Source organism: Diplotaxodon limnothrissa, linkage group LG8, assembly GCF_057381915.1.
Source record: "Diplotaxodon limnothrissa isolate DT_005_m linkage group LG8, D_limnothrissa_male_GT1.1, whole genome shotgun sequence".
In the NCBI taxonomy this organism is placed as follows: domain Eukaryota; kingdom Metazoa; phylum Chordata; class Actinopteri; order Cichliformes; family Cichlidae; genus Diplotaxodon; species Diplotaxodon limnothrissa.
This window is the reverse complement of record NC_140603.1, coordinates 22,925,959-22,950,538: the sequence shown is the minus strand read 5'-3', so window position 1 is coordinate 22,950,538 and position 24,580 is coordinate 22,925,959. Positions and strand designations below refer to the sequence as shown.

At 41.1% G+C, this 24,580-nt stretch overlaps 2 protein-coding genes and 3 non-coding genes across 5 annotated transcripts; all 5 read right to left on the bottom strand.

Moving 5' to 3' along the window:
- Positions 1–274: 274 nt before the first annotated feature.
- trnai-uau (transfer RNA isoleucine (anticodon UAU)) lies at positions 275–368 on the bottom strand. Its single transcript has 2 exons — positions 331–368; positions 275–310 (listed from the first exon to the last, which is right to left on the bottom strand). It is a non-coding gene; the product is annotated as a tRNA-Ile (tRNA).
- A 2,075-nt stretch (positions 369–2,443) lies between these two features.
- On the bottom strand, positions 2,444–3,679 carry LOC146626914 (NAD(P)H dehydrogenase [quinone] 1-like). The gene is made up of 6 exons (XM_085360270.1): positions 3,676–3,679; positions 3,383–3,547; positions 3,184–3,314; positions 2,997–3,104; positions 2,820–2,921; positions 2,444–2,743 (listed from the first exon to the last, which is right to left on the bottom strand). Exons 1-6 carry the CDS (start codon positions 3,677–3,679, stop codon positions 2,444–2,446), a joined length of 810 nt encoding a protein of 269 aa, XP_085216396.1.
- A 669-nt stretch (positions 3,680–4,348) lies between these two features.
- trnai-uau (transfer RNA isoleucine (anticodon UAU)) lies at positions 4,349–4,442 on the bottom strand. Its single transcript has 2 exons — positions 4,405–4,442; positions 4,349–4,384 (listed from the first exon to the last, which is right to left on the bottom strand). It is a non-coding gene; the product is annotated as a tRNA-Ile (tRNA).
- A 2,028-nt stretch (positions 4,443–6,470) lies between these two features.
- On the bottom strand, positions 6,471–7,710 carry LOC146626912 (NAD(P)H dehydrogenase [quinone] 1-like). Its single transcript, XM_085360269.1, has 6 exons — positions 7,707–7,710; positions 7,419–7,583; positions 7,209–7,339; positions 7,024–7,131; positions 6,847–6,948; positions 6,471–6,770 (listed from the first exon to the last, which is right to left on the bottom strand). The coding sequence occupies exons 1-6, from the start codon at positions 7,708–7,710 to the stop codon at positions 6,471–6,473; spliced, it is 810 nt and encodes a 269-aa protein (XP_085216395.1).
- Positions 7,711–21,806: 14,096 nt separating this feature from the next.
- Positions 21,807–21,900, bottom strand: trnai-uau (transfer RNA isoleucine (anticodon UAU)). The gene is made up of 2 exons: positions 21,863–21,900; positions 21,807–21,842 (listed from the first exon to the last, which is right to left on the bottom strand). It is a non-coding gene; the product is annotated as a tRNA-Ile (tRNA).
- Between the last annotated feature and the right edge of the window lie 2,680 nt (positions 21,901–24,580).

Genomic DNA, 24,580 nt, shown 5'->3' with positions numbered 1-24,580 from the left:
ATGATTTGCCTTACGCCCTGCGGTCTGAGGACAAAAAAGGTACACACACACACACACACATACAGCCAGAAATCTGACTTTGAAGGAAAAGCTATATCTCGATGGTTAATAGCTTGCATTGGTCGACAAAAAAGAAGCAGAACAAACACAGAGAGGTATAATTCTGGGTTTGTTAATCTCTATTTTGAATGCTGCTCGTTTTTAAAGATGCGATGAAGTCTGTTGGCATTTTCAGTGTGCTCAGCATTTATCCCTGACATTAGCTCAAAGTTTATGCTCCAGGTGAGGCTTGAACTCACAACCTCGGCATAGCTGAGCCTAATACTGCCATATAAGTACCGCGCGCTAACTGATTGCACCACTGGAGCACATGCTCAAAGGTTTTATTCCTTTCTCCCTTCATTCAACTGGTCTAAGGGAAAAAGCAGGAGGACAGAAACAGCTTAGTCAGTAACTCATAGGACAAACGCTTTACACTACACTATATTGCCACAAATTTCACGCTCGTAGTCTATGTACTATATATAAGATTAATCGATAGATGCATCGTAACAGCAGTCTGGCGAGGGAGGAGCGGCTAGCAGGTCCAGCGGGCATGTGGTGTGGAGGTTAGCCGGATAACTCAGAGCCAGTTAGTTAAACAGACCTTTATTTGATGTTAGCAACATAAGACCATACAAGCCAGGTCCCACGGCTCTACCCTGTCCGTACATACATGTGCGGGGATCGGTAGTCGCCGGCGCCAGCCAAGTTACAGCGATAAGGTTTCTCTGAACAGCAATGCGATCAGCATGTAACGGCCACCACTATACTCCCACACCCACTAGGGGACTCCCCCAACTACAATAATAGTAGGGCAGTGGTGCTATAATACAATAAGGGTTGTCACAGCATGCATTAATATATGTGGGGAATCAGGTTTGTTTTTTCTATACATCTATGTTACAAATGTTTTTTTTTTCAGTCTGTGCGCATTTGTTTCAGATCATTTCTGTACCCTTTTTTCATATTTCACTTTTATTCTTTAATTTTCGTAGGTTTTAGTGTAGTTTACTAAGAGATATTGAACTAATTGATAAAGAATTCAAGCATGTGGCAACCAAGTCTTTGTATCCCTGTATTCTACCACTATACCATAAACTTCCATTCAGCAAAACTAAAATGAACGAAAGTGTAAGTCTGTGTCGACTTTTTTTCATATAAATGAGCTTTGCCTCAAATAAAATTTGCCTCTCTGTTATACTATTTCCCAGTAATGTTTTAGAAGCAGTTAACTGTACTATTTGATTGACTTTCACGCATTTAAATGAGCTATTCTGACATCCTTGGCTCTTACTTTTTAAAAAGCAGCTAAGTGAACTACATATAAATGTTGATTAGTCTTCAGTACAGTTTGCTTGCTGCCACTGCAGCAAGAGGTGATTGGCTTCTACAGTTCTTGGTAGTGGAGGAGCACATGACTGGCTAAATCTTGGTTGAATTTGGTACAAAAAAAAACTATAGCCGCTCACATGATGGATTTGCTTGACCAACCGGTGGCAGGGGAATAGAAATGCTTAAAAGCCTTCAGTACAAATATTAGGAAAAGGATTTAACACAATCTTTAAATATTAAACATGCTTTGCTCTTCCTGTGCACTCACACCACAGTCAGCGGATTTCAGTTCATGTGTGGGAGGAGGGAAATGGAAGATCCCACAGTGGCAATAGACATTTTTACCTCACAAAAATGTCAAGAGTGCAATGGTAAAGTGTAAACTGCATCTAGGACAGAAAGAACACATACTGCTGAAAGTGGGATATTAAAGCTGCTTTCATGCCAAACCCAGCCAAAGCCTGTAGTATAGGCATTGAGGCGCAATAGGGCTTGCAGTCACCTGATCTAAAGCAGCGATCAGGTGTCATTCTTGCTTTCAACCTTGGTGTACGGTCACCCCCCCCACCTGTGTGTTCTTATTAGAACAGGGATTTGCATGAGCATGTGGAACCATAGCCAGCCCCCCCAAACTCAGTTCCCCATCACATTTAAAGCCATACATGACTGGATCCTATACGGACTTAGAACAATCATTACATTGTGGTAGTATACATCATGTTCTAGAGCAGGGGTGCTCAATCCCAGTCCTCGAGAGCTACTGTCCTGCAGCTTTTAGATGCATCCCTACTCCAACACAGCTGAATCAAATGTTTGATTACCTCTTCAGCATGCCATCAAGTTTGGAAAAGGCCTGATAACAAGCCATTCATTTGATTCAGCTGTGTCGGAACAAGGATGCATCTAAAAGCTGCAGGACAGTAGCTCTCGAGGACTGGGATTGAGCACCCCTGTTCTAGAGGGATAACATGTATGAAACCCAAGTGGTGCATTTATAACTCATTGCTCAAAGTTTGAATAAAGCAGGCTTTATTTTAAGATCAAGACATTACATGGACCCACTCCATCATCAGACCCCAGCCTTGGTCTGGCTGTTGGCTGGCAGTGGCTTGCCCATGTGGATCCCCACTGTGAGGCCAGACTCTTTGCTGGCATATTTCTCTTTGACCTCAGGCTTCAGCAGGAAACCCTTCTCCTTGTCAAAGTAGTCCAAGGGAGCAAAGTACACAGGTGCTTCCCCACAGAGGTTTTGCAGTCGTGTGCGCCAGCCCTCCAGCATGGAGCTGCGAGATTCAGGAGAACCAGTAGCAGGATCCCAGAAGATCTGAGGGGCAAAAACCTGGAAGCCACAGTAGTTCAGGATCCCGTTCTGCACACAGGGAGGAGCAGCTGTTACCACATGACAGATCATTTCATGCTTGGCTCTGTTTATAGTGAGACCTCACCTGCAGTGGCCACAGTGTGACATTGATGTCACCATTGATGCCAGTGTCACTGTACACAGATTCAGGACAGTCAGTGGTGAAGGACAGCATGGCTTTCTTGTCCTGTACAGAGAGCAAGGAGTGAGCAGAGAGGGAGAGGACACAGCCTGAACACAGACACGTTGGTGGAGCTCTCACCTTGAAGATGCCCTCACTGTACCGCTTCTCTTGTGCGTAGGCAAAGCCCAACACACGATCCATCCACCCCTTCATGATTGCAGGAACATATGACCAGTACATGGGGAACTGGGAACACAGGTTTAATGGTCATTTTGATGTCAACACCTGTTAGCTGACCACAAAGACACTCCCAGTCAGACACTACCTGAAAGATGACAAGGTCTGCCTCCTTGAGCTTCTCCTGCTCTTTTTTGATGTCTTCTGCAAGTCTGCCCTCCTCTGATGCCAATTTGATCTCCTTTGCATAGCAGAAGTTCTCAGCATCCTTCACTCCACCTGCAAATAAAGCTAATATTTACAACTGAAGCACAAAGCATTGCTATACCTGCAGAATATTTGTATACCAGTGATGTCCTCAGTAGTAGCAGCAGCTTTGAACTTCATGGCGTACAGGTCAGACACCTCTACAGTGCAGCCTTGAGCAGTCAAAGATGCCACAGCAGCATCTTTGGCAGCAGCATTGAAAGAGGCAGGGCTTTCATGGGCATACACAATCAGCACTTTCTTTGCTACACCCCCCAAAAAAAGAAGTTGTGATAAAATTCCAGTCAGATCACAAACCTTTCACTGTTCTTGTCAAAGATTATCAGCTTTGGCCAAACAGATTTCAGCAATTACCAGGAAGAACAAGGCTTACCCATTCTCAAAACTGGCACACAACCGTAAGCGATGAGTTTTCTGACTAGCTGATGTAGTAACAGGAAAAACCACTCATATTGAAGCAACCCACACCTGCTGCTTTTATACACACTTTGAGCACTACTTCACACAGGTGCTGTCAATCAGCATTCAGCCTCATGAGTCAGCCAGCTGCTACTGCTGGATTTTTTCTCAGGTTTCCCATTTTGTCTGGAAACTGGTGGGAGTAACTCTGAGATTAACTTAAACCTTCAGCCCAGTTTAAACACAACATGAATATTTACATCACATAATCGTAATCATCTTAGTTTCACACACATCATTTTCTCATGGTGATTGTTGCCCAACTTGGCAAACCAATGATTTGCCTTACGCCCTGCGGTTTGAGAGCCTTTGGTATGAACTATACATAAGAACATAAAAGGCACACACACACACACACACACACACAGCCAAAATTCTTTAACTTTGGAAGAACGTCTATATCTCGATGTTTAATAGCTCGCATTGAAAATAAACGGAAACAAAAATACCAGAACAAACATACAGAGAGTTTCTTAATCTTTATTTTCAATGTTGTTCATTTTAAAAGATGATATAAAGTCTGTTGGCATTTTCAGTGTGCTCAGCATTTATCTGTTCTCATCAGATAAGTATTAGCTCAAAGTTGATGCTCCAGGTGAGGCTTGAACGCACAACCTCGGCATAGCTCAGCCCAATACTGTCATATAAGTACCGCGCGCTAACCGATTGCGCCACTGGAGCACATGCACAATGACTTTATTCCTTTCTCCCTTCATTCAACTGGTCTAATGGAAAAAAGGGACAGTAACCGCTCACTCAGTCATTCATAGAAAGAATACTTTACACTATACTATATTGCCACAAATCTCACGCTTGTAGTCTATGTACTATATAGAGGATTAATCGATAGATCCATGCATTAATATATGTGGGAAATCAGTCTTTTTTTCTATACATCTATCTTACAAATGTTTTTTCAGTCTGTACACGTTTGTTTCAGATCATTTCTGTTTCCTTTTTTCATATTTCCCTATTATTCTTTAATTTTTGTAGTTTTTAGTGTATTTTACCTAATAGATATGGAACTAATGGATAAAGAATTTAACCATGTGGCAATAAAGGCTTTGTATCCCTGTATTTTACCACTGTATCCTGAACTCTTATTTTACAAAACTAAAATAGATTAAAGAAAACTGAAGTCTGTGTGTACTTCTTTTCATGTAAATGAAATGTGCTTCTCTGTTATACTGTTTTCCTAATAACGTGTTAGCAGCAATTAACTATACTAATGGACCTAACTGTACTGTGCTATTCTCACTTCCTTGGCTCTAACTTTTTAAACAGTAGCTAAGTGAACGACACAAATGTTGATTAGCTCGCTACCACGGCAAGAAAAGACCATCATATCAATACTTGTGTTTTTAACACTAACCTTTGACAGATTTAATTACAGTATTGATGCAAGTCAAGCAGAACCTTGGTAGTCATAACAATGAATGGTCAATGCTTCTCTATTTCTTGGTAGTGGAAAAGCATATGATTACCTATTTACCAAGAATTAGCCAAAGATACTGATTTAATTCATTTCCCTCCACAATTCCAGCAGTGGTGCTGCCGGAATAGAGAGACAGTACAGGAAAGCAGCAGTCAAGTGTTCCCAAGTAAACCATAATAATAATAATAATAATACATTTTATTTAAAAATAGCGCCTTTCAAAGCACCCAAGGACACTGTACAACAGATAAAAACACAGAAACTGGAAATATACACAATAATAAGAATAACAGATAAAAGTTAGAGCATACAGAGGTTTAAACATAAGCAATTTTAAACAGATGAGTTTTGAGGGTGGACTTAAAAAGAGGGAATGAACTAATATTTCTGAGGTCAGGGGGTAAGGAATTCCAAAGTCGAGGGGCAGAGCAACTAAAAGCCCTGCCCCCCATTGTAATCAGACAAGCGGAAAGAACAGAGAGAGAAGGAGAAGATGAAGATCTGAGGCACCGGGATGGGAAGTTCATCTGTACTAAATCGGAGAGGTGTGGTGGAGAGAGAGAATGAATAGCCTTAAATGTATAGAGGATTATTTTAAAATGGATGCAAAATTTAACCGGGAGCCAGTGAAGCTGCTTCCAGGATTGGGGAGATGTGGTGGGTAGAGGAAGTCCTAGTAATAATACGGGCAGAGTTCTGGACACGTTGGAGCTTATTAGATTTTTGTGTAAGGCCACATAGTGAGTTACAGTAGTCAATTCGAGAGATAAGATTATGGACGAGAATGGCAGTGGCATGAGGAGTGAGGAAAGGGCGGAGGCGATTGATATTACGGAGTTGGAAATATGCTGCACGTGTGACATTATTGATATGTGAATTAAAGGATAATGTGCTACCATCACGTTATAGATTGTGTAGTGAGCTGGATGGATCAAGCTGTTACTCAGCAGGATAATGTAGAGAAGCTAACCAAATGCACCATGCATTGCATCAGTTTGTGCGCAGTTCCAAGTTACCATTGCCAGCTCACATTTCTAGCGGGCAACAAAGCCCCAAGCAGCAATTTGGTCAGTGTTGGATAATGACACCAGTCTTGAAAGCCTACAGAGACAGCTTTGTGTATCCTGTTATGTATATGTACCATTTTCTAGATGGCTGAACTGTATGAAACCAAGTGGTGCATTTGAAACTCATTGCTCAAACTGAAGATCCAATAAAGCAGCCTTTTTTATTGCAGCACACATTTTAAGACATTACATGGACCCACTCCATTGTCAGACCCCGGCCTTGGTCTGGCTGTTGGCTGGCAGTGGCTTGCCCATGTGGATCCCCACTGTGAGGCCACATTCTTTGCTGGCATATTTCTCTTTGACCTCAGGCTTCAGCAGGAAACCCTTCTCCTTGTCAAAGTAGTCCAAGGGAGCAAAGTACACAGGTGCTTCCCCACAGAGGTTTTGCAGTCGTGTGCGCCAGCCCTCCAGCATGGAGCTGCGAGATTCAGGAGAACCAGTAGCAGGATCCCAGAAGATCTGAGGGGCAAAAACCTGGAAGCCACAGTAGTTCAGGATCCCGTTCTGCACACAGGGAGGAGCAGCTGTTACCACATGACAGATCATTTCATGCTTGGCTCTGTTTATAGTGAGACCTCACCTGCAGTGGCCACAGTGTGACATTGATGTCACCATTGATGCCAGTGTCACTGTACACAGATTCAGGACAGTCAGTGGTGAAGGACAGCATGGCTTTCTTGTCCTGTACAGAGAGCAAGGAGTGAGCAGAGAGGGAGAGGACACAGCCTGAACACAGACACGTTGGTGGAGCTCTCACCTTGAAGATCCCCTCACTGTACCGCTTCTCCTGTGCGTAGGTAAAGCCCAACACACGATCCATCCACCCCTTCATGATTGCAGGAACATATGACCAGTACATGGGGAACTGGGAACACAGGTTTAATGGTCATTTTGATGTGGATACCTGTCAGCCGACCATACACATTTCCAGTCAGGCACTACCTGAAAGATGACAAGGTCTGCCTCCTTGAGCTTCTCCTGCTCTTTTTTGATGTCTTCTGCAAGTCTGCCCTCCTCTGATGCCAATTTGATCTCCTTTGCGTAGCAGAAGTTCTCAGCATCCTTCACTCCACCTGTGACAAAAATACAGTATTTGTATCTGAAGAGCAATCAGAGCTAAAGCATTGCTATACCTGCAGAATATTTGTATACCAGTGATGTCCTCAGTAGTAGCAGCAGCTTTGAACTTCATGGCGTACAGGTCAGACACCTCTACAGTGCAGCCTTGAGCAGTCAGAGCTGCCACAGCAGCATCTTTGGCAGCAGCATTGAAGGAGGCAGGGCTCTCATGGGCATACACAATCAGCACTTTCTTGGCTGCAAAGCCAAAGAATAAATTTTAAAACAATACAAGTTTTGGTAAAGTTTAAGTCAGCACAGAAACCTTTCACTCCTTTGGCCAAACAAGTTGCAGCAATTACTAGGAAGAAGAAGTCTTACCCATTCTCAAAAGTGCTGCGCAACAGTAAATGCTGAGTTTTCTGCTAAGCTGGTATAACAACAGAAAAGGTGCCCATACTGAAGCAAAACACACCTGCTGCTTTTATACACACTTCAAGCACTACTTCACACAGGTGCTGTCAATCAGCAATAAACCTCAAGAGTCAGTCAGCTGCTACTGGGGTAATATCTCTCAGACTGGTTGGTGGCAGTAATGCACCATTTTGCTGTTTACCAATCAATCAATATCAATCAATACTTTATTTATATAGCACATTTAAAACCAGAGGTACACCAAAGTGCTTCTCAATAGTAAAATATGAAATAAAATTAAATACATATGGGTACGATAATAGAGTAGAAATATATTTCCATACAAAACAAAGCACTAATCAACCTGTGAGTACTATGTTGAAAGAAATATTGCACACCTGGGCCCTGTTTCAGGAAGCCGGTTTAGTGGAAAAACTGAGTAAGTATACCCTGAGTTAACGAAAACTCTGGGTTTTCGGTTTCACAAAGCGAGTTCAGCTGAAGCCTGAGTGAGTCACTATGACGACACACGCCGTGAAGCTAACCTGCCCCCTAGCAGGTTTACTACAACTAACCCTGACTGTCTCCGCCCCTTTGTCGGAAACCTGACAGTAGGAAGTGTCAGACATGGCGTGTCCCTTCCTTGAAGAGCCAGTAGATCGTGAAGCCCAAATTCTCCGCAGAGCTCTCTGCCGGGGGAGAGTGATCAGAGCGCGTTTGGACATTTTATCATTTCCTGATGATTGTCTGTGCGAACGTTACCGTTTCTCAGCACAATCTATAAGTTATTTGGATAACATCCTCAGGCCATATATTACGCATGTGACACATCGCGGACATGCTCTCAGTTCTGTACATATTATTTGTATTGCACTTCGGTTTTTTGCAAACGGGAGCTTTCTGTATAATATTGGTGACGCTGAGCACGTTTCCAAGGCTACTGTCTGTCGGGCAGTCAGGAATGTTACAGTTGCACTTAAACGTCTCCTGTACTCGTTTGTGGTGTTCCCCGGTCATAGACCCACAAGATTCATCAAAGAGGGATGCCACAAAATTGCAGGTATCAGGATGACCAAAACTTAATTCATGATGTGGTGATACTTGAACTACTACTTAAATTTTACATTTATTTTCAGGGTTCCCAGGCGTGATTGGCTGTACAGATGGCACTCACATTCCAATCATTGCTCCTTCAGTAAATGAAGGAGACTATGTGAACAGGAAGTCTTTCCACAGCATTAATGTACAGGTACATAGTTCCCTGTAGCATTTCAAACTAACAAATTATTTCATCATAGTAATGGATGCTAATTTGTGTTCTCTGCACTGTGAAGATCATATATGATGCTGCCAACATTATCACAAATGTGGAAGCCAAGTGGCCAGGCTCTGTCCATGACTCACAAATATTCCGTGAATGTACACTGAGCACAAAATTTGGACATGGTGAGTTGAAAATACTTTAAAATATATAAAGACCAATTGCTTCAGGGACATTTGAACTGAAGTGTATCCTTCTGTCTTAGGAGAGTTCACTGGCTACTTGCTTGGTGATAGGGGGTATCCATGTTTACCCTATTTGCTTACCCCTTACTCTGACCCTGAACCGGGCCCACAGCAGCGATATAATCTGGCTAATTGCAGGACAAGAGCCAGAGTTGAAATGACTATCGGAATGCTTAAGGCCCGGTTCCAGTGCCTGCAAAGACTCAGGGTCACCCCAGAAAGGGCATGTGACATTATTGTGGCATGTGTGATTCTTCACAACATTGCCACAATTAGAGGAGAACACTGTCCTTCTGAACCAAACAGCAGTGATCCAAACCATGAACATCCTGACCCTCCCACGGACATACAAGATGGAAGAGCAGTCAGAGACACCATATGTCACAATCATTTCTTTTGACCCATCACCTCAACATGTTGAAAGAAGAATAAACAGATTTTTTGTTCAACTGGCTTTATTGGTCGCCTGTGTTTCCTGTACACAAAGTATTAAAAGATGTAAACCTCATAAAGTGTCTCTGTTGCTTCCTCCTCTGTAACAGCTGTCAATGTTTCTTCATTATTTTCCTGTAGTAAAGAAATAAACAACATTGCTGTTCTACTGTAAACTCATATAATCTGTGGAGTATTAAGAGTACTCACAACTGCATGTTGGTCTGGCTCAACAGGAGGCTGCACCAGATGCAGTACACCATCACCATCAACTGATAGAATATGAGGTTTATACAGGTCACTTATAACTTACAAGGGACCAAATGGCAATTAACAAACATACCAAGCACCTTACACTTCATTGTCATTATGCTCTCAAAGACAACCAAGACTGAGGGAAGGCAAAATCAGTAGGAAAATAACTTCACTACAAACAAATTCATTATGGTGAAGAGTTTATCAAATGAATGAGTAGCACTGCAAAGGTGACTGTGAAGAAAGGATGTATGCACATCATGTATTATTTTGAATTTACCCCCTATGTAGGCACTTGTGTCTTGCGGGGTTATTGACTCAGAGGATGTCCCCGCAGAGATGCCTTCAGCCACAGGGCGCCCACTGTTTTGGCTGAGGGCCAACTGCTCAGCCTCTGTGAGTGGTGGTGGTGGTGGAGGACCCCCACCTGTTTTTCGGGCCTCCGCTTTTTTTCTGTTGGCTATAACGGGTCACATTTGAGCATACAGAGTAAGCAAATATGTACTTGTAATGTGCTCAGATAATTTCAATAAGTGCTTACAGACAGAAAATTAATGTAGCCTCTAACTGCAATTGATTTACATGGGACAAACAGACCAAGCACTATGGCTCATAATACAATTACACCTTACCTGTTTGGACTATATTTTTATATTTCATTTTTACTTGCTGCCAGGAACGTTTGGGGCCTGTTGGGTTGCACCTGCGCTCACATCACATCACAAAATAAAATGTATAAAATAACAAATAAAATAACATATGATAAAATAACGTGTTAAATGGGTGGAAATCCCTAGATCAATGTTTAAATTAACACTCACGCATTGACTCTGTCGGCTATGTTTTGCCATGCATGCTCCCTTTCTTTTGCAGCTGTCGCTGTGTTACTTTTTTCCGCGGAATTTGCATGTTATCGGCATATGCTGCCATCAGAATTTCGGCCTCAAGCGCTGTAAAATACATTGACCGCGCCTTCTTTCCCTCCGTCTCCATGGTGACTCGCTTAATCTGTGCTCCACTGATCAGGGCTTTATGTATCCTCGTCCGCGCGCTTCACTTGGGGTTAAAGCAACTCCGCGTTGACTGAACTACTTGTTATCAGCCTTTCTGAAACCGAATATTCCGAGTTGGACAGTTCGGGGTTACTCAACCCTGAGTATCGTTTTTCACTCTGAGTTTTCTAAACCGGCTTCCTGAAACAGGGCCCTGGGGCCTGTTCTTCGTACCGCGCTAAGTGAGTTAGCTGGATGAGATTGTTGACGATTTCGCGTGATCCTGGATCGTTCGGTTCCCCGAAGCCCATCCGGGACTTGCTGTCATAGCAACAGAGCCATAAGCGTAAACCTGCTGGGGAGCAGGTTTACTTTATGTAAACAGGATTAGATCGCGGCCACGCAGGTATGTCCGCGTCATTCATACGAAAGCAACAGCGATATTCCACCACTGTTTCACCATAAATAAATAACATCAATGTAACTAAAGATAATGCAGCACTTGATCCTTTTATTGATTTCACACAGATACATACAGGTCATTCCCTAAAAAAGGGAAATGTACTATTAACATTCTATTACATGTATGTGATTATTACAGATGTAATTCATATTTCAGAGTAGTAATTGTAAATTACTTCGTGTAATCAAGATGAGAGACCACGGCTATAAAAGCGAAGGTGGATTTGGGAAGTCTGTCGCAGTCATATCCTGTCCGTTTACGCGAGCAACCCATTGCGGAAGGTGCAAGATTGATAAGGAGAGTCCTCAGAATTCAGCGTATATTGCGGGACAGACAGGATCCTTTAGCTCAGCGCAACAGTGTGCTCATAGAGAGATATCGATTTTCCCGTGAGGATATTATTTACTTAACCAACTTGTTGACGAGGGGGTGCAGGACCACCACCTGTCTTTTTTTTTGCTCTGCCCTTTTCTTGGTTGCTGTTATGAACAAACAAACAGAGTATTCCAGGGTCTCTTTCCAAGAGACGACAAGCAATATAAGTGATAAATATTACCATTCTGTAGAATATTCTTATATTTCACTTTTACTTGTTCCCATGTTCTAGTGGGTCCTGTTGTGGCTCTAATGTGAAAGGGGATATAATATAACATATTATAATATAATATAATGTAATATAATATTGGATAATATGGTGTGATATGATAAATCTACCCTACCGCCTACTGGTGTTGGCCAGAGGGGCCGATGTGAGAGTGAATGAATAGTGGCATTGTAAAGCGCTTTGGGTGCCTTGAAAAGCGCTATATAAATCCACTCCATTATTATTGTTATTATTGAATTACTTACGAGTTTTGTCAGCAACTTTCTGCCAGCCCTCTCTCCTTGCTTTTGCAGCCTTTGCAGTGTTCCCTTGCGTTTTAATTAAACTCTGAAACTCCTGAAATCCCTCACTCAAGAGTTCTTGCTCTGCTGCCGAAAAATACCGAGCGCGCTCCTTCGACATTTTCGCCGACCAATCACAGGGTTGCCGATCAATGTTTCTACTATCGATGCGTAGCCCCTGTTGGGCCACCCAGTGATCTCACATTACTTCATCCAGCTATACTAATCGTCAACAACAGGTGTGTTCGGGGAACCGGAATAGCGAGCTCAGAGTTAGCGCGATGATTTGGTCTTGGATGTTTCATTTGATCTTGGATGTAGTAAGCGACGTACGAAGCACAGGGCCCTAGGCCCTATTTCAGGAAGCGGGTTTAGAAAACTCAGAGTAAAAAACGATACTCAGGGTTGAGTAACCCCGAACTGTCCAACTCGGAATATTCGGTTTCAGAAAGGCTGATAACAATTAGTTCAGTCAACGCGGAGTTGCTTTAACCCCAAGTTAAGCGCGCGCACGAGGATACATAAAGCCCTGATTAGTGGAGCACAGATTAAGCGAGTCACCATGGAGACGGAGGGAAAGAAGGCGCGGTCAATGTATTTCACAGCGCTTGAGTCCGAAATTCTGATGGCAGCATATGCCGATAACATGCAAATTCCGCGGAAAAAAAGTAACACAGCCTCAGCTGTAAACAAAGGGTGCATGCATGGCAAAACAAAGCCGACAGAGTCAATGCGTGAGTGTTAATTTAAACATTGATCTATGGATTTCCACCCATTTAACACGTTATTTTATTATATTTTATTTTATTTTTTATTTTATACATTTGATTTTGTGATGTGATTTAAGCGCAGGTGCAACCCAACAGGCCCCAAACGTTCCTGGCAGCAAGTAAAAATGAAATATAAAAATATAGTCCAAACAGGTAAGGTGTAATTGTATCATGGGCCATAGTGCTTGGTCTGTTTGTCCGATGTAAATCAATTGCAGTTAGAGGCTACATTAATTTCCCCTCTGTAAGCACTTATTGAAATTATCTGAGCACATTACAAGTACATATTTGCTTACTCTGTATGCTCAAATGTGACCCGTTATAGCCAACAGAAAAAAAAGCGGAGGCCCGAAAAACAGGTGGGGGTCCTCCACCACCACCACCACTCACAGAGGCTGAGCAGTTGGCTTCCATATTTGTGATAATGTTGGCAGCATCACATATGATCTTCACAGTGCAGAGAACACAAATTAGCATCCATTACTATAATGAAATAATTTGTTAGTTTGAAATGCTACAGGGAACTATGTACCTGTACATTAATGCTGTGGAAAGACTTCCTGTTCACATAGTCTCCTTCATTTACTGAAGGAGCAATGATTGGAATGTGAGTGCCATCTATACAGCCAATCACGCCTGGGAACCGTGAGAATAAATGTAAAATTTAAGTAGTAGTTCAAATATCACCACATCATGAATTAAGTTTCGTTCATCCTGATACCTGCAATTTTGTGGCATCCCTCTTTGATAAATCTTGTGGGTCTATGACCGGGGAACACCACAAACGAGTACAGGAGACGTTTCAGTGTAACTGTAACATTCCTGACTGCCCGACAGACGGTAGCCTTGGAAACGTGCTCAGCGTCACCAATATTATACAGAAAGCTCCCGTTTGCAAAAAACCGAAGTGCAATACAAACTAGAAAAATTTGCATTTCCTGCGAAAATGCTGTGTGGATGCCTTAACGCTGAAGATGTCTGCTGAAAAAAGCTGAAAAAGTTGAAAAAAAAAAAAAAAAACATTGCCCTGAGCAGGATTTGAACCTGGCCCTTCTGGTCTAAAGGCGGCGATTCACCTCAGTGCACCAAACTCATTCACACAAAGAAGAGGTGGAGAGAGTGACAATTGTGGTGAAATTAGCAGAAGCTGCTTAGAATTGTGCTGATAAGAGGTGAAAAAGATAAACATTTGGCAGAAAAGAGGTGAATCAGCAGAATTTTTTGCTGAAAAGAGGCAAAGAAGCAAAAAGATGAGCTGAAAAGAGGTGTAGAAGCAGAAGTGCTTGCTGAAGATGGCTGTATGTGTAATGACACACTGGAGAGCAGTGACACACAAGAAAGCAGAGCGCATGCAAGCAGGGAACATGTGTAGCAACTGTCACAGGTAGGATTCAAACCTCTGCCACCGGGTCTCACGGCAGATGCCCTACCCTCTGAGTGAAATGAGCTCTGGTCACAAGCAAAGATATGATGAGAGGGACAATGTGCACTGTGGAGCAGAAGCTCAAATTAGCAGAAAAGAGGTGAAGAGGAAGAACTTTGTTGTGAAATGAGGTAAAGAAACTGAAATTTGTGCTTAAAAAAAGTGAAAAAGCTGAACTCTGAAATCCTGCTAAAACAGCAGAAGAGGCTGATATTTTTCAGCTACTCATTGAGCCAAACTGGTTCTCACGTAACTGAAAAAAGGTGGAAAAGCTTACAATTCTAATGAAAACAGCAGAAGAGGCTGAGATTTGTGCTGATAAGAGGTGAAAATGCTGAACCAATCAGAGGTACTGCTTCTGTCTGCTTCATCAGGCTGTGTACTTGTATGTATTTCTGCCATAGACTGTTAACAAGAATCTGAGGTCCATATTAGAAAAGCTGCTAAAATCATAAAACTTTGCAGAATTGTAATAAATTATCAATATGAATTACCGGTCTGTGATAGTGTATAAATTTGTACTCAAAAACTAGGTGGGATAGAAGCATAATTCTTGCACTGGGTGAATCAGCGGACTTTGGTGTACTTTGACTGCGATTTACATAGCTCTTTGTATCTCCGTGGCGGAGACATGACGAGAGAAGAAATGGCTTAATTTTCGGAGTTTGAAAAATGAGAGGAGGACAGATTTCCACCCCTCAAACATGTTTTTGCAGAAACACTGTAATTTCGCTTAAATAGTATGAAATAGCAGTAATACTATGATTTGGCAGAAATACTACTTTTTAGCACAAATACTATTGTACAGAATGGTGTACGTCAGTTTAATGCTGGGTGGTGCTGCAATAGTAACTATCCTCGGTCAGAAGGAGAGGCTGACATCCAGGGATTAGATTACCACAGGTGGAGTTTATTGGCGGTCAGATGGATGGTAGAGGGAGGCATGGCATACAGTAGGAGGATGTGGAGAGGTGATATGGTGTGGTTTCTATGATTAAGAAAACTGGCAACAAATTCCTCCACTACAAATCAGTCTGATACCACTTCTTACAGGGTTCACGTTTACTAAGGCACTACCCAAAAGGCGCCACAAGAGGGCACTCCAACACAAGAGATGACCTATTTACACTGTAAACACCCCCTACTTAGCCACTACATACTACAGTGATATTACAGTATACAAATTCACACAAATACTATGATTTGGCAGAAATACTATGACTTAGTAGTAATACTATAACATAACAGTTCAATGTTCTTGCACAAATACCACAATATGGCAGAAATACTATGTTTTAGCATAAATACTGTGATTTGGTATAAATACTACGATTTGGCACACATACTATATTCCGCAGATACACTATAACATAACAGATATTCTACAACTTAGTAGTAATACTATAACATAACAGAATTATTAATTGGGCACAAATACCACAATTTGGCAAAAATACTATGATTGGGTACAAATACTATGATTTGGCAATAATACTGCATTTTAACACAACTACTGAGATTTGATTGAAATACTATGATTTTGAAGAAATACTATTACTCCATACAAATACGATGCTTTGGGACAAATACTATGTTTTGGTTCCAATACTATGATGTGCAACAAATACTATGATTTGGCACAAGTACTATGATTTAGTACAAATACTATGATTTGGCAGAAATACTATGCCTTAGTAGTAATACTATAACATAAGAGATATACTATGGTTTTGCAGACATACTATGTTTTTGCACAAATACCATGATTTGGAACAAATGCTATGATTTAGCAGAAATACTAAGATTGGGTACAAATACTATGATTTGGCAATAATACTGCGTTTTAACAACAACTACTGAGATTTGATTGAAATACTATGACTTAGAAGAAATACTATGACTCCATACAAATACGATGCTTTGGCACAAATACTATGATTTGGCGGAAATACTATGACTTAGTAGTAATACTATAACATAACAGATTTCCTAAAAAAAACTATGAAATTGCAGTAATTCTATGACTTGGCAGAGATACTACGTTTTAGTACAAATACTATAACAATGCAGAAATACTATGACTTAGTAGTAATACTATAACATAACAGTTCAATGTTCTTGCACAAATACCACAATATGGCAGAAATACTATGTTTTACCACAAATACTGTGATTTGGTATAAATACTGCGATTTGGCACACATACTATGATTTGGCAGAAATACTATGCCTTAGTAGTAATACTATAACATAAGAGATATACTATGGTTTTGCAGACATACTATGTTTTTGCACAAATACCATATTTGGCACAAATGCTATGATTTAGCAGAAATACTATGATTGGGTATAAATACTATGATTTGGCACAAGTACTATGATTTAGTACAAATACTATGATTGGGCAGAAGTACCATGTTTCAGTACAAATACTATGATTTGGCAGGAATACTCTGGTTTAGCAGAAATACTCTGATTTAGCAGAAGTACTATCTTTTGGTAGAAATTCCTGCTAAAAGGTACTATTTCTGCGTTTTAGCAGAAATACTGTAATTTGGCATAAATACTATAATTTGGGATAAATACTATGATTTGGCACATATAATATATTCAGCACATATATTATAAAATAACAGAAATATTTGGCCCCAAAACCATGATTTTGCACAAATACCATGATTTTGCAAAAATACTATGAATTAGCAGAAATACTATGATTTAGCAGAAGTACTAAGATGTAGTAGAAGTACTTTGCTTTAGCAGAAATACTATGATTGAGGAGTAATACTTAAACATAGGAGAAATATTGATACACAGACACACATACACAGACAGTAAAGGGAACAGGAGCTGTTGAGAGTCTGGGCTTGGTATATGTAGGTCAGTTAAATTAGCTGCACCTGCTGTAGTCAGCCCTTACACACACAGACACAGAGAGAGGTGTGAGTTTTCTTCAGTGTATTTCTGACATTCAGGATTCCCCTCGAACAAATGGCCATAATTTCCTAACCGTAGAGGCTAGAACGGTCATTCAGGCATCGTTTTATTCAGAAGAGATGGGGGAATCTTCAGGTCTTCATAATTCAGAGATAAAACATAAATTATTAAAGATATATGACTTGTAATACATTGTAACTGAGTAGAGGCGAAGCAAAAACTGCCTTGACTTGCGCTCAAACAACCTTTGGTAACTCTAAATCTATATGGAGCATCAAAATCATTCTTTCACCGTAAGAAACAGCAGGCTTTGGTGAACAGTCATGGAAATTTTCAGGGCTCTGTGGAAATCCATCAAAAAGATATGACGAGAGAAAAAAGTGGTTCATTTCCAGAGATTGAAATCTGATGAAATCTGAGCGAGGGACAAATTTCCTACCCTCAAACAAGTCCAACTCATTTCAGAACGGTAATAGGTGAGAAAGAAATTCTTGAATTGTGAGCGTCAGGAGTGTCTGAACATATACGGGGACAAGCCTCATGTCTTAACTTCGCTTCGTTAAGGAGATATGACAATTTGAAAATGCCTCTCATTAGAGAAATCCAGCGGTGATTTTGAACAAACTCTCCATTGAGTTTATATGGAGAGTTTTCTGACTTTGTGTTACTCTGAGGAGATTTGCAAAATATCTATGAGTCCCACAACAATGATAGTGACATTTTCTGAAAGCCAGCAAAAATACCTACGTTTTGATGTATAATTTGTGGGGCTTGAGTGGAAATTGAGCGAGTAGCAAGAAGTTGTTTGGACATGAAGAGAAAATTCAAACAGTTTCACTGTCCCCTCTGAGTTAATTGCATAGCAACCATAGCAACGCATGTATTTTCTGAAAAATCACAATTTTGCAACTGAAGACTTAAAGAGAGATAAGATGAAAACGGTAGAAGATCTGAAAAAGCTGAATCACACAGGAATAGCCAAATCATTTGAGAACATTTTAAAGTTTGAATGGAGTTTCTAGGTGAAAGTATGAGGCAGTAGTTAAGTTTCAAAGACAAGAAAGTTTTAGCAGAATTGTGGAAGTTTCCCATTCATTTCAATGGGACAAATTAAAGGAAAAAAGTGTAATATTTTAAAAAGTATAATAGTAATAAACACCAAAAGTCATAGCCGGCATTAGCAGAAAGAGCAGAACAGTTTAGAGTTTGAACGGTGAAAATAGCACAAAAATTGTGGAAGTAGATCCACGGCAAAAAGTGTACGGAAACACCCGGAATAATAATAAAGAAGAAAGAGAAACAGGATCTCAATAGTGTGGATGCCTATTAAGGCATCCACACAATAATATGTACAGAACTGAGAGAATGTCCGCGATGTGTCACATGAGCAATATTAGGCCTGAGGATGTTATTCAAATAAATTATAGATTGTGCTGAAAAACGGTAACGTTCACACAGGAAATCATCAGGAAATGATAAAATGTCCGAACGCGCTCTAATCACTCTCCCCCGGCGGAGAGCTCTGCGGAGAATTTGGGCTTCAACATCTACTGGCTCTTCAAGGAAGGGGCACGCCATGTCTGACGTTTCCTACAGTCAGGTTTCTGACAAAGGGGCGGAGACAGTCAGGGTTAGTTGAAGTAAACCTGCTAGGGGGCAGGTTAGCTTCACGGAGTGTGTCGTCATAGTAACTCACTCAGAATTAATCTAAACTCGCTTTGTGAAACCGAAAACCCAGAGTTTTCGTTAACTTAGGGTATACTTACTCAGAGTTTGCACTAAACCGGCTTCCTGAAATAGGGCCCTAGTGTTAAAGTTAGGTAAAATCAACACAGAAATATCAGCTGGAAAAACCCAGTAACACAATAGGTTAAAATTACATACAAATGCAATAAAAGTACAAAGTGTACATCTGATAACTGACTAACTAATCTAAAATGCAAGATCAAATAAATAAGTTTTCAATCGTGTTTTAAAAGATTAAAACAATTCAGACGTGTGAAGTTTAGCTGGAAGATTGTTCCAGAGGTTAGGTGCAGCAATGGCAAAGGCACAATCACCTCTGGTTTTCAGCCGGGACCTAGGTTGCACCAAGAGCATTTGACTCAATGATTGAAGTGCTCTCCTAGGAGTATACAGGCGGAGAGGTTCAGTTAAATAGCAAGGCACAATATTATTTACGATTTTGAATGTAAGAAATAAAATCTTAAAATCAATCCGATATTTGATGGGCAGCCAATGTAGGTCAGCAAGGATCGGGGTAATAGAATCAAACCTTCTAGTACCAGTTAAAAGGCGTGCCGCTGCATTTTGGACAAGTTGTAGTTTATGAAGACGGGCAGATTGGAGGCCCAGGTAAAGGGGGTTGCAGTAGTCTAATCTTGAAGTAACAAATGCATGTGTAAGTTTTTCAAGATCCATCCGTGGTATGTAATGCTTAGCCTTAGAGATTTGTCATATTTGGTAAAAGCTAGACTGTACTACAGAAGACACTTGTTTATCAAGTGTAAAGGAGCTGTCCAAAAGAACGCCTAAGTTACGTACTGTATCAGAGAGGGAGGTAGCAAAGGGCCCAAATATATTGGCTAATTGTCGCCGAGGGATGTGGCTATCAAAGACAATAATTTACGTTTTCTTTTCATTTAGAAAAAGGGAGTTACTCGTTAACCACCCTTTGATCTCCTTCATACAATCAAGAAAGCAGCGTAGTGAAGATGGGGTATCGTCAGTCAGACAAAAATAGATTTGAATATCATCAGCATAAAAATGAAAAGAAATGTTACATTTGTGAGATATAGAGCCCAAGGGAAGCATGTACAATGAGAACAACATAGCCAACTGCCAATAAACCCTATAAGAAGTAGAAGAAGAATTTCTCTCAGGTTTCCCATTTTGTATGGAAACTGGTGGAAGTAACTCTTGAGATTAACCTAAACCTTCAGCCCAGTTTAAACACAACATGAATATATACTTCATATAATCATAATCATCTCAGTTTCACACACATCATTTTCCCATGGTGATTGTTGCCCAACATGACGAACCAATGATTTGCCTTACGCCCTGCGGTCTGAGAACCTTTGGTATAAACTATACATAAGGATATAAAAGGCGGCCTACATGGATGAAGTGAACAATCTGGCATCATGGTGCCAGGACAACCACCTCCACCTGAACATCGGCAAGACCAAGGAGCTGGTGGTGGACTTCAGAAGGAGTCAGCACAGAGACTACAAGCCCATTATCATCAATGGAGCTCCAGTGGAGAGGGTGCAGTCCTTCAAGTATCTTGGTGTCCACATCTCCTCAGACCTGACATGGGCTGCCCACATTCAGGTCCAGACCAAAAAGGCTAGGTGTTAGGTTTTGTATTGTTGATTGTCATTTATGCTTAGAAATATTTACTCATATATGCTTAGAAGTATATAATCATTTGTAGATTGAAAGATTGTCTCATCCTAGGAGGTCTGTAACAACTCTGTGTAGCATGAAGAGGGGAGTGTGAAGGACCAAAAAGCTCTCCAGAGAGTGATCCGTACAGCAGAACGCTGCTGCAGGATTGCTCTCCCCCCGCTTCAGGACACCTACACCAGGAGATGCCGGACTAGAGCAGCGCAGATACTGAAGGACCCGTCCCATCCTGGCAACAAACTGTTCCAACTTCTGCAATCTGGTAGAAGGTTCCGCATCTTCCGGGCAAGGACAGAGAGACTCAAGTGGAGCTTCTATCCCCAAGCCATCCGGGCCCTAAACACACACCCGCCCTCTCACATCATCTATAATTGACTGAGACAGGACTCTTCCAGACACTAAACCAAGGCACAATGTACATTTCAATTCCTTTAATTTTAAATATGTTTATATTGTCTATCCTGTAAAATAGTCAGATGTCTATTCATATCAGAATTCACCTGCTTGCTGCTACTACTGCACATTCACCCAATGTATATATATATATATATATATATATATATATATATATATATATATATATATATATATATATATATATATATATATACACCCCCCCCCCCCCCCCCCCCCAATTTTTTTGCACATGTCAAGGAGCGTGTCAGGCTACATTTCACTGTGTGTTATACTTGTATAACTATGCATGTGACAAATAAAGAACCTTGAACCTTGAACCTTGAAAAGGTACACACACACACAAACAGCCAAAATTCTCTGACTTTGGAAGAACGTCTATATCAAGGTGGTTAATAGCTCACATTGAAAATAAACAGAAACAAAAAATAGCAGAACAAACACAGAGAGGTATAAGTCTGGATTTCTTAATCTTTATTTTGAATGTTGTTCATTTTAAAGATGTCATAAAGTCTGTTGACATTTTCAGTGAGCTCAGCATTTATCTTTTTCATTAACTAAGCATTAGCTCAAAGTTTATGCTCCAGGTGAGGCTTGAACTCACAACCTCGGCATAGCTCAGCCCAATACTGTCATATAAGCACCGCGCGCTAACCAATTGCGCCACTGGAGCACATGCTCAAAGGTTTTATTCCTTTCTCCCTTCATTCAACTGGTCTAAGGGAAAAAGCAGGAGGACAGAAGCAGCTTAGTCAGTAACTCATAGGACAAACGCTTTACACTATACTATATTGCCACAAATCTCACGCTTGTAGTCTATGTACTATATATAGGATTCATCGATAGATGCATCGTAACAGCAGTCTGGCGAGGGAGGAGCGGCTAGCAGGTCCAGCGGGCATGTGGTGTGGAGGTTAGCCGGATAACTCAGAGCCAGTCAGTTAAACAGACCTTTATTTGACGTTAGCAACATAAGACCATACAAGCCAGGTCCCACGGCTCTACCCTGTCCATACATACATGTGCGGGGATCGGTAGTCGCCGGCGCCAGCCAAGTTACAACGGTAAGGTTTCTCTGAACAGCAACGCGATCAGCATGTAACGGCCACCACTATACTCCCACACCCACTAGCAGGGATGGGTACCGGTATCCGGTGCCATGATGGCACTGGTTCTGACATAAACAGTAGTAACCAGACCGAAAAGCAGTGCACATTTCGGTGCTTTTTTTCGGTGCTTTTTTTTCCTGAGATGTCATACACTTTGGATTCTAGCCAATCATTTTACCTTTGCAAGCGTAGTAGGCGGGCCCAGGTACGTACGTTCTTTTAGAGCAGAGCTACAGATTAAAAATGCCCAAGGCGAAGCGGTCAAAAGTCTGGCTGTACTTCACAGCAAAAGATGCAAACTCAGCAGCCTGCAACAAGTGCTTTAAGATGATACTGTGCAAAGAAGGTAACACCTCGAATCTGATGAAACACCTGGCGACGTATAACATTTTGTTAAAAGCCGAGAAATGCACCATATTTGATAGCTTGCTGCGAGACCTCACACCGTGCACATCTACTGCGGGTGTGGTGCCTGCTATCGGACCCGGAGCAACATCCCCCAAAAATCCAAAGAGGGGAGTCCTGGCCCGTAGCCCTGCCAGTGTAGCAGAAATGATGACGGATGATGATGGCAGCAGCAGCCGTTCTTCTCTGCGTGAGTAGCTTAATGTTGTTTGTGTGTAATTTACGTTGAGTGGACTAACCACATTATTACATTAATGCATGTAAGGTGAGCTAGCAAACACCGTCGTAGTTACATGCGGCTGTCTTCTTGTTTGATGGCAGACACTCCCTTCACCCTGGCTAAAAAGGCTAAATGACCAAAGAAAAAGTGGAAAACGGCTAAATATGAAAGGTTTTTGGACAAAGTTTGTGTTTTTCTCCATTGTTTAAGCACTGCTTCCAGCCAAGAGTGATACCATATACGCCCTATAGCTGCAGAAAAGTCTAACGTTGTTATCGTTTTACAAAAAAACAGCAGAACATGAGAGGTTTTTGGACAAAGTTTGTGTTCTCCATTCTTTAAGGACCAGTTCAAGCACCAGCACCATTTCAAAAGTACCGGTTTGGTAGTGGTATCAGATAAAACCTAAACGATACCCATCCCTACCCACTAGGGGACTCCCCCAACTACAATAATAGTAGGGCAACACCCCCACCCCCCAGTGGTGCTATAATACAATAAGGGTTGTCACAGCATGCATTAATATATGTGGGGAATCAATTTTTTTTCTATACATCTATGTTACAAATGCTTTTGTTACAGTCTGTGCACATTTGTTTCAGATCATTTCTGTACCCTTTTTTCATATTTCACTTTTATTCTTTAATTTTCGTAGGTTTTAGTGTAGTTTACTAAGAGATATTGAACTAATTGATAAAGAATTCAAGCATGCGGCAACAAAGTCTTTGTATCCCTGTATTCTACCACTATACCATGAACTTCCATTTAGCAAAACTAAATTAAATGAACGAAAGTGTAAGTCTGTGTCGACTTCTTTTCATATAAATGAGCTTTGCCTCAAGTAAAATTTGCTTCTCTGTTATACTATTTCCCAGTAATGTTTTAGAAGCAGTTAACTGTACTATTTGATTGACTTTCACGCATTTAAATGAGCTATTCTGACATCCTTGGCTCTTACTTTTTAAAAAGCAGCTAAGTGAACTACATATAAATGTTATTTAGCCTTCAGTACAGTTAGTGTGCTTCCACTGCAGCAAGAGGTGATTGGCTTCTACAGTTCTTGGTAGTGGAGGAGCACATGACTGGCTAAATCTTGGTTGAATTTGGTACAAAAAAACTATAGCCGCTCACATGATGGATTTGCTTGACCAACCGGTGGCAGGGGAATAGAAATGCTTAAAAGCCTTCAGTACAAATATTAGAAAAAGGACAAACACAATCTTTAAATATTAAACATGCTTTACTCTTCCTGTGCACTGGCATCACAGTCAGCTGATTTCAGTTCATGTGTGGGAGGAGGGAAATGGTGGAAGATCCCACAGTGGCAATAGACATTTTTACCTCACAAAAATGTCAAGAGTGCAATGGTAAACTCAACTGCATCTAGGACAGCAAGAACACATACTGCTGAAAGTGTGATTAAGAAGGAGATTTTAATGCAGGTTGAACACCATCTTGACCCCTTCCAGTTCACCTATAGCGCAGGGAGAGGTGTGGAGGACGCTGTTGTCACACTCCTGCATCTCTTGTATAAGCATCTTGAGTCCCCCCACACCCATGCAAGATTATTATTTGCTGACTTTTCATCTGCATTTAATACAATTCAACCCTTCTTACTT

Bases quoted from the DNA above. Each gene is read 5' to 3' on its own strand.
- LOC146626914 (XM_085360270.1), bottom strand. The intron at 3,315-3,382 runs GTATACAAATAT...CTTTATTTGCAG, and splicing joins TACTACTGAGGACATCACTG to GTGGAGTGAAGGATGCTGAG. The intron at 3,105-3,183 runs GTAGTGTCTGAC...CTGTGTTCCCAG, and splicing joins CAGACCTTGTCATCTTTCAG to TTCCCCATGTACTGGTCATA.
- LOC146626912 (XM_085360269.1), bottom strand. The intron at 7,340-7,418 runs GTATACAAATAT...TTTTTGTCACAG, and splicing joins TACTACTGAGGACATCACTG to GTGGAGTGAAGGATGCTGAG. The intron at 7,132-7,208 runs GTAGTGCCTGAC...CTGTGTTCCCAG, and splicing joins CAGACCTTGTCATCTTTCAG to TTCCCCATGTACTGGTCATA.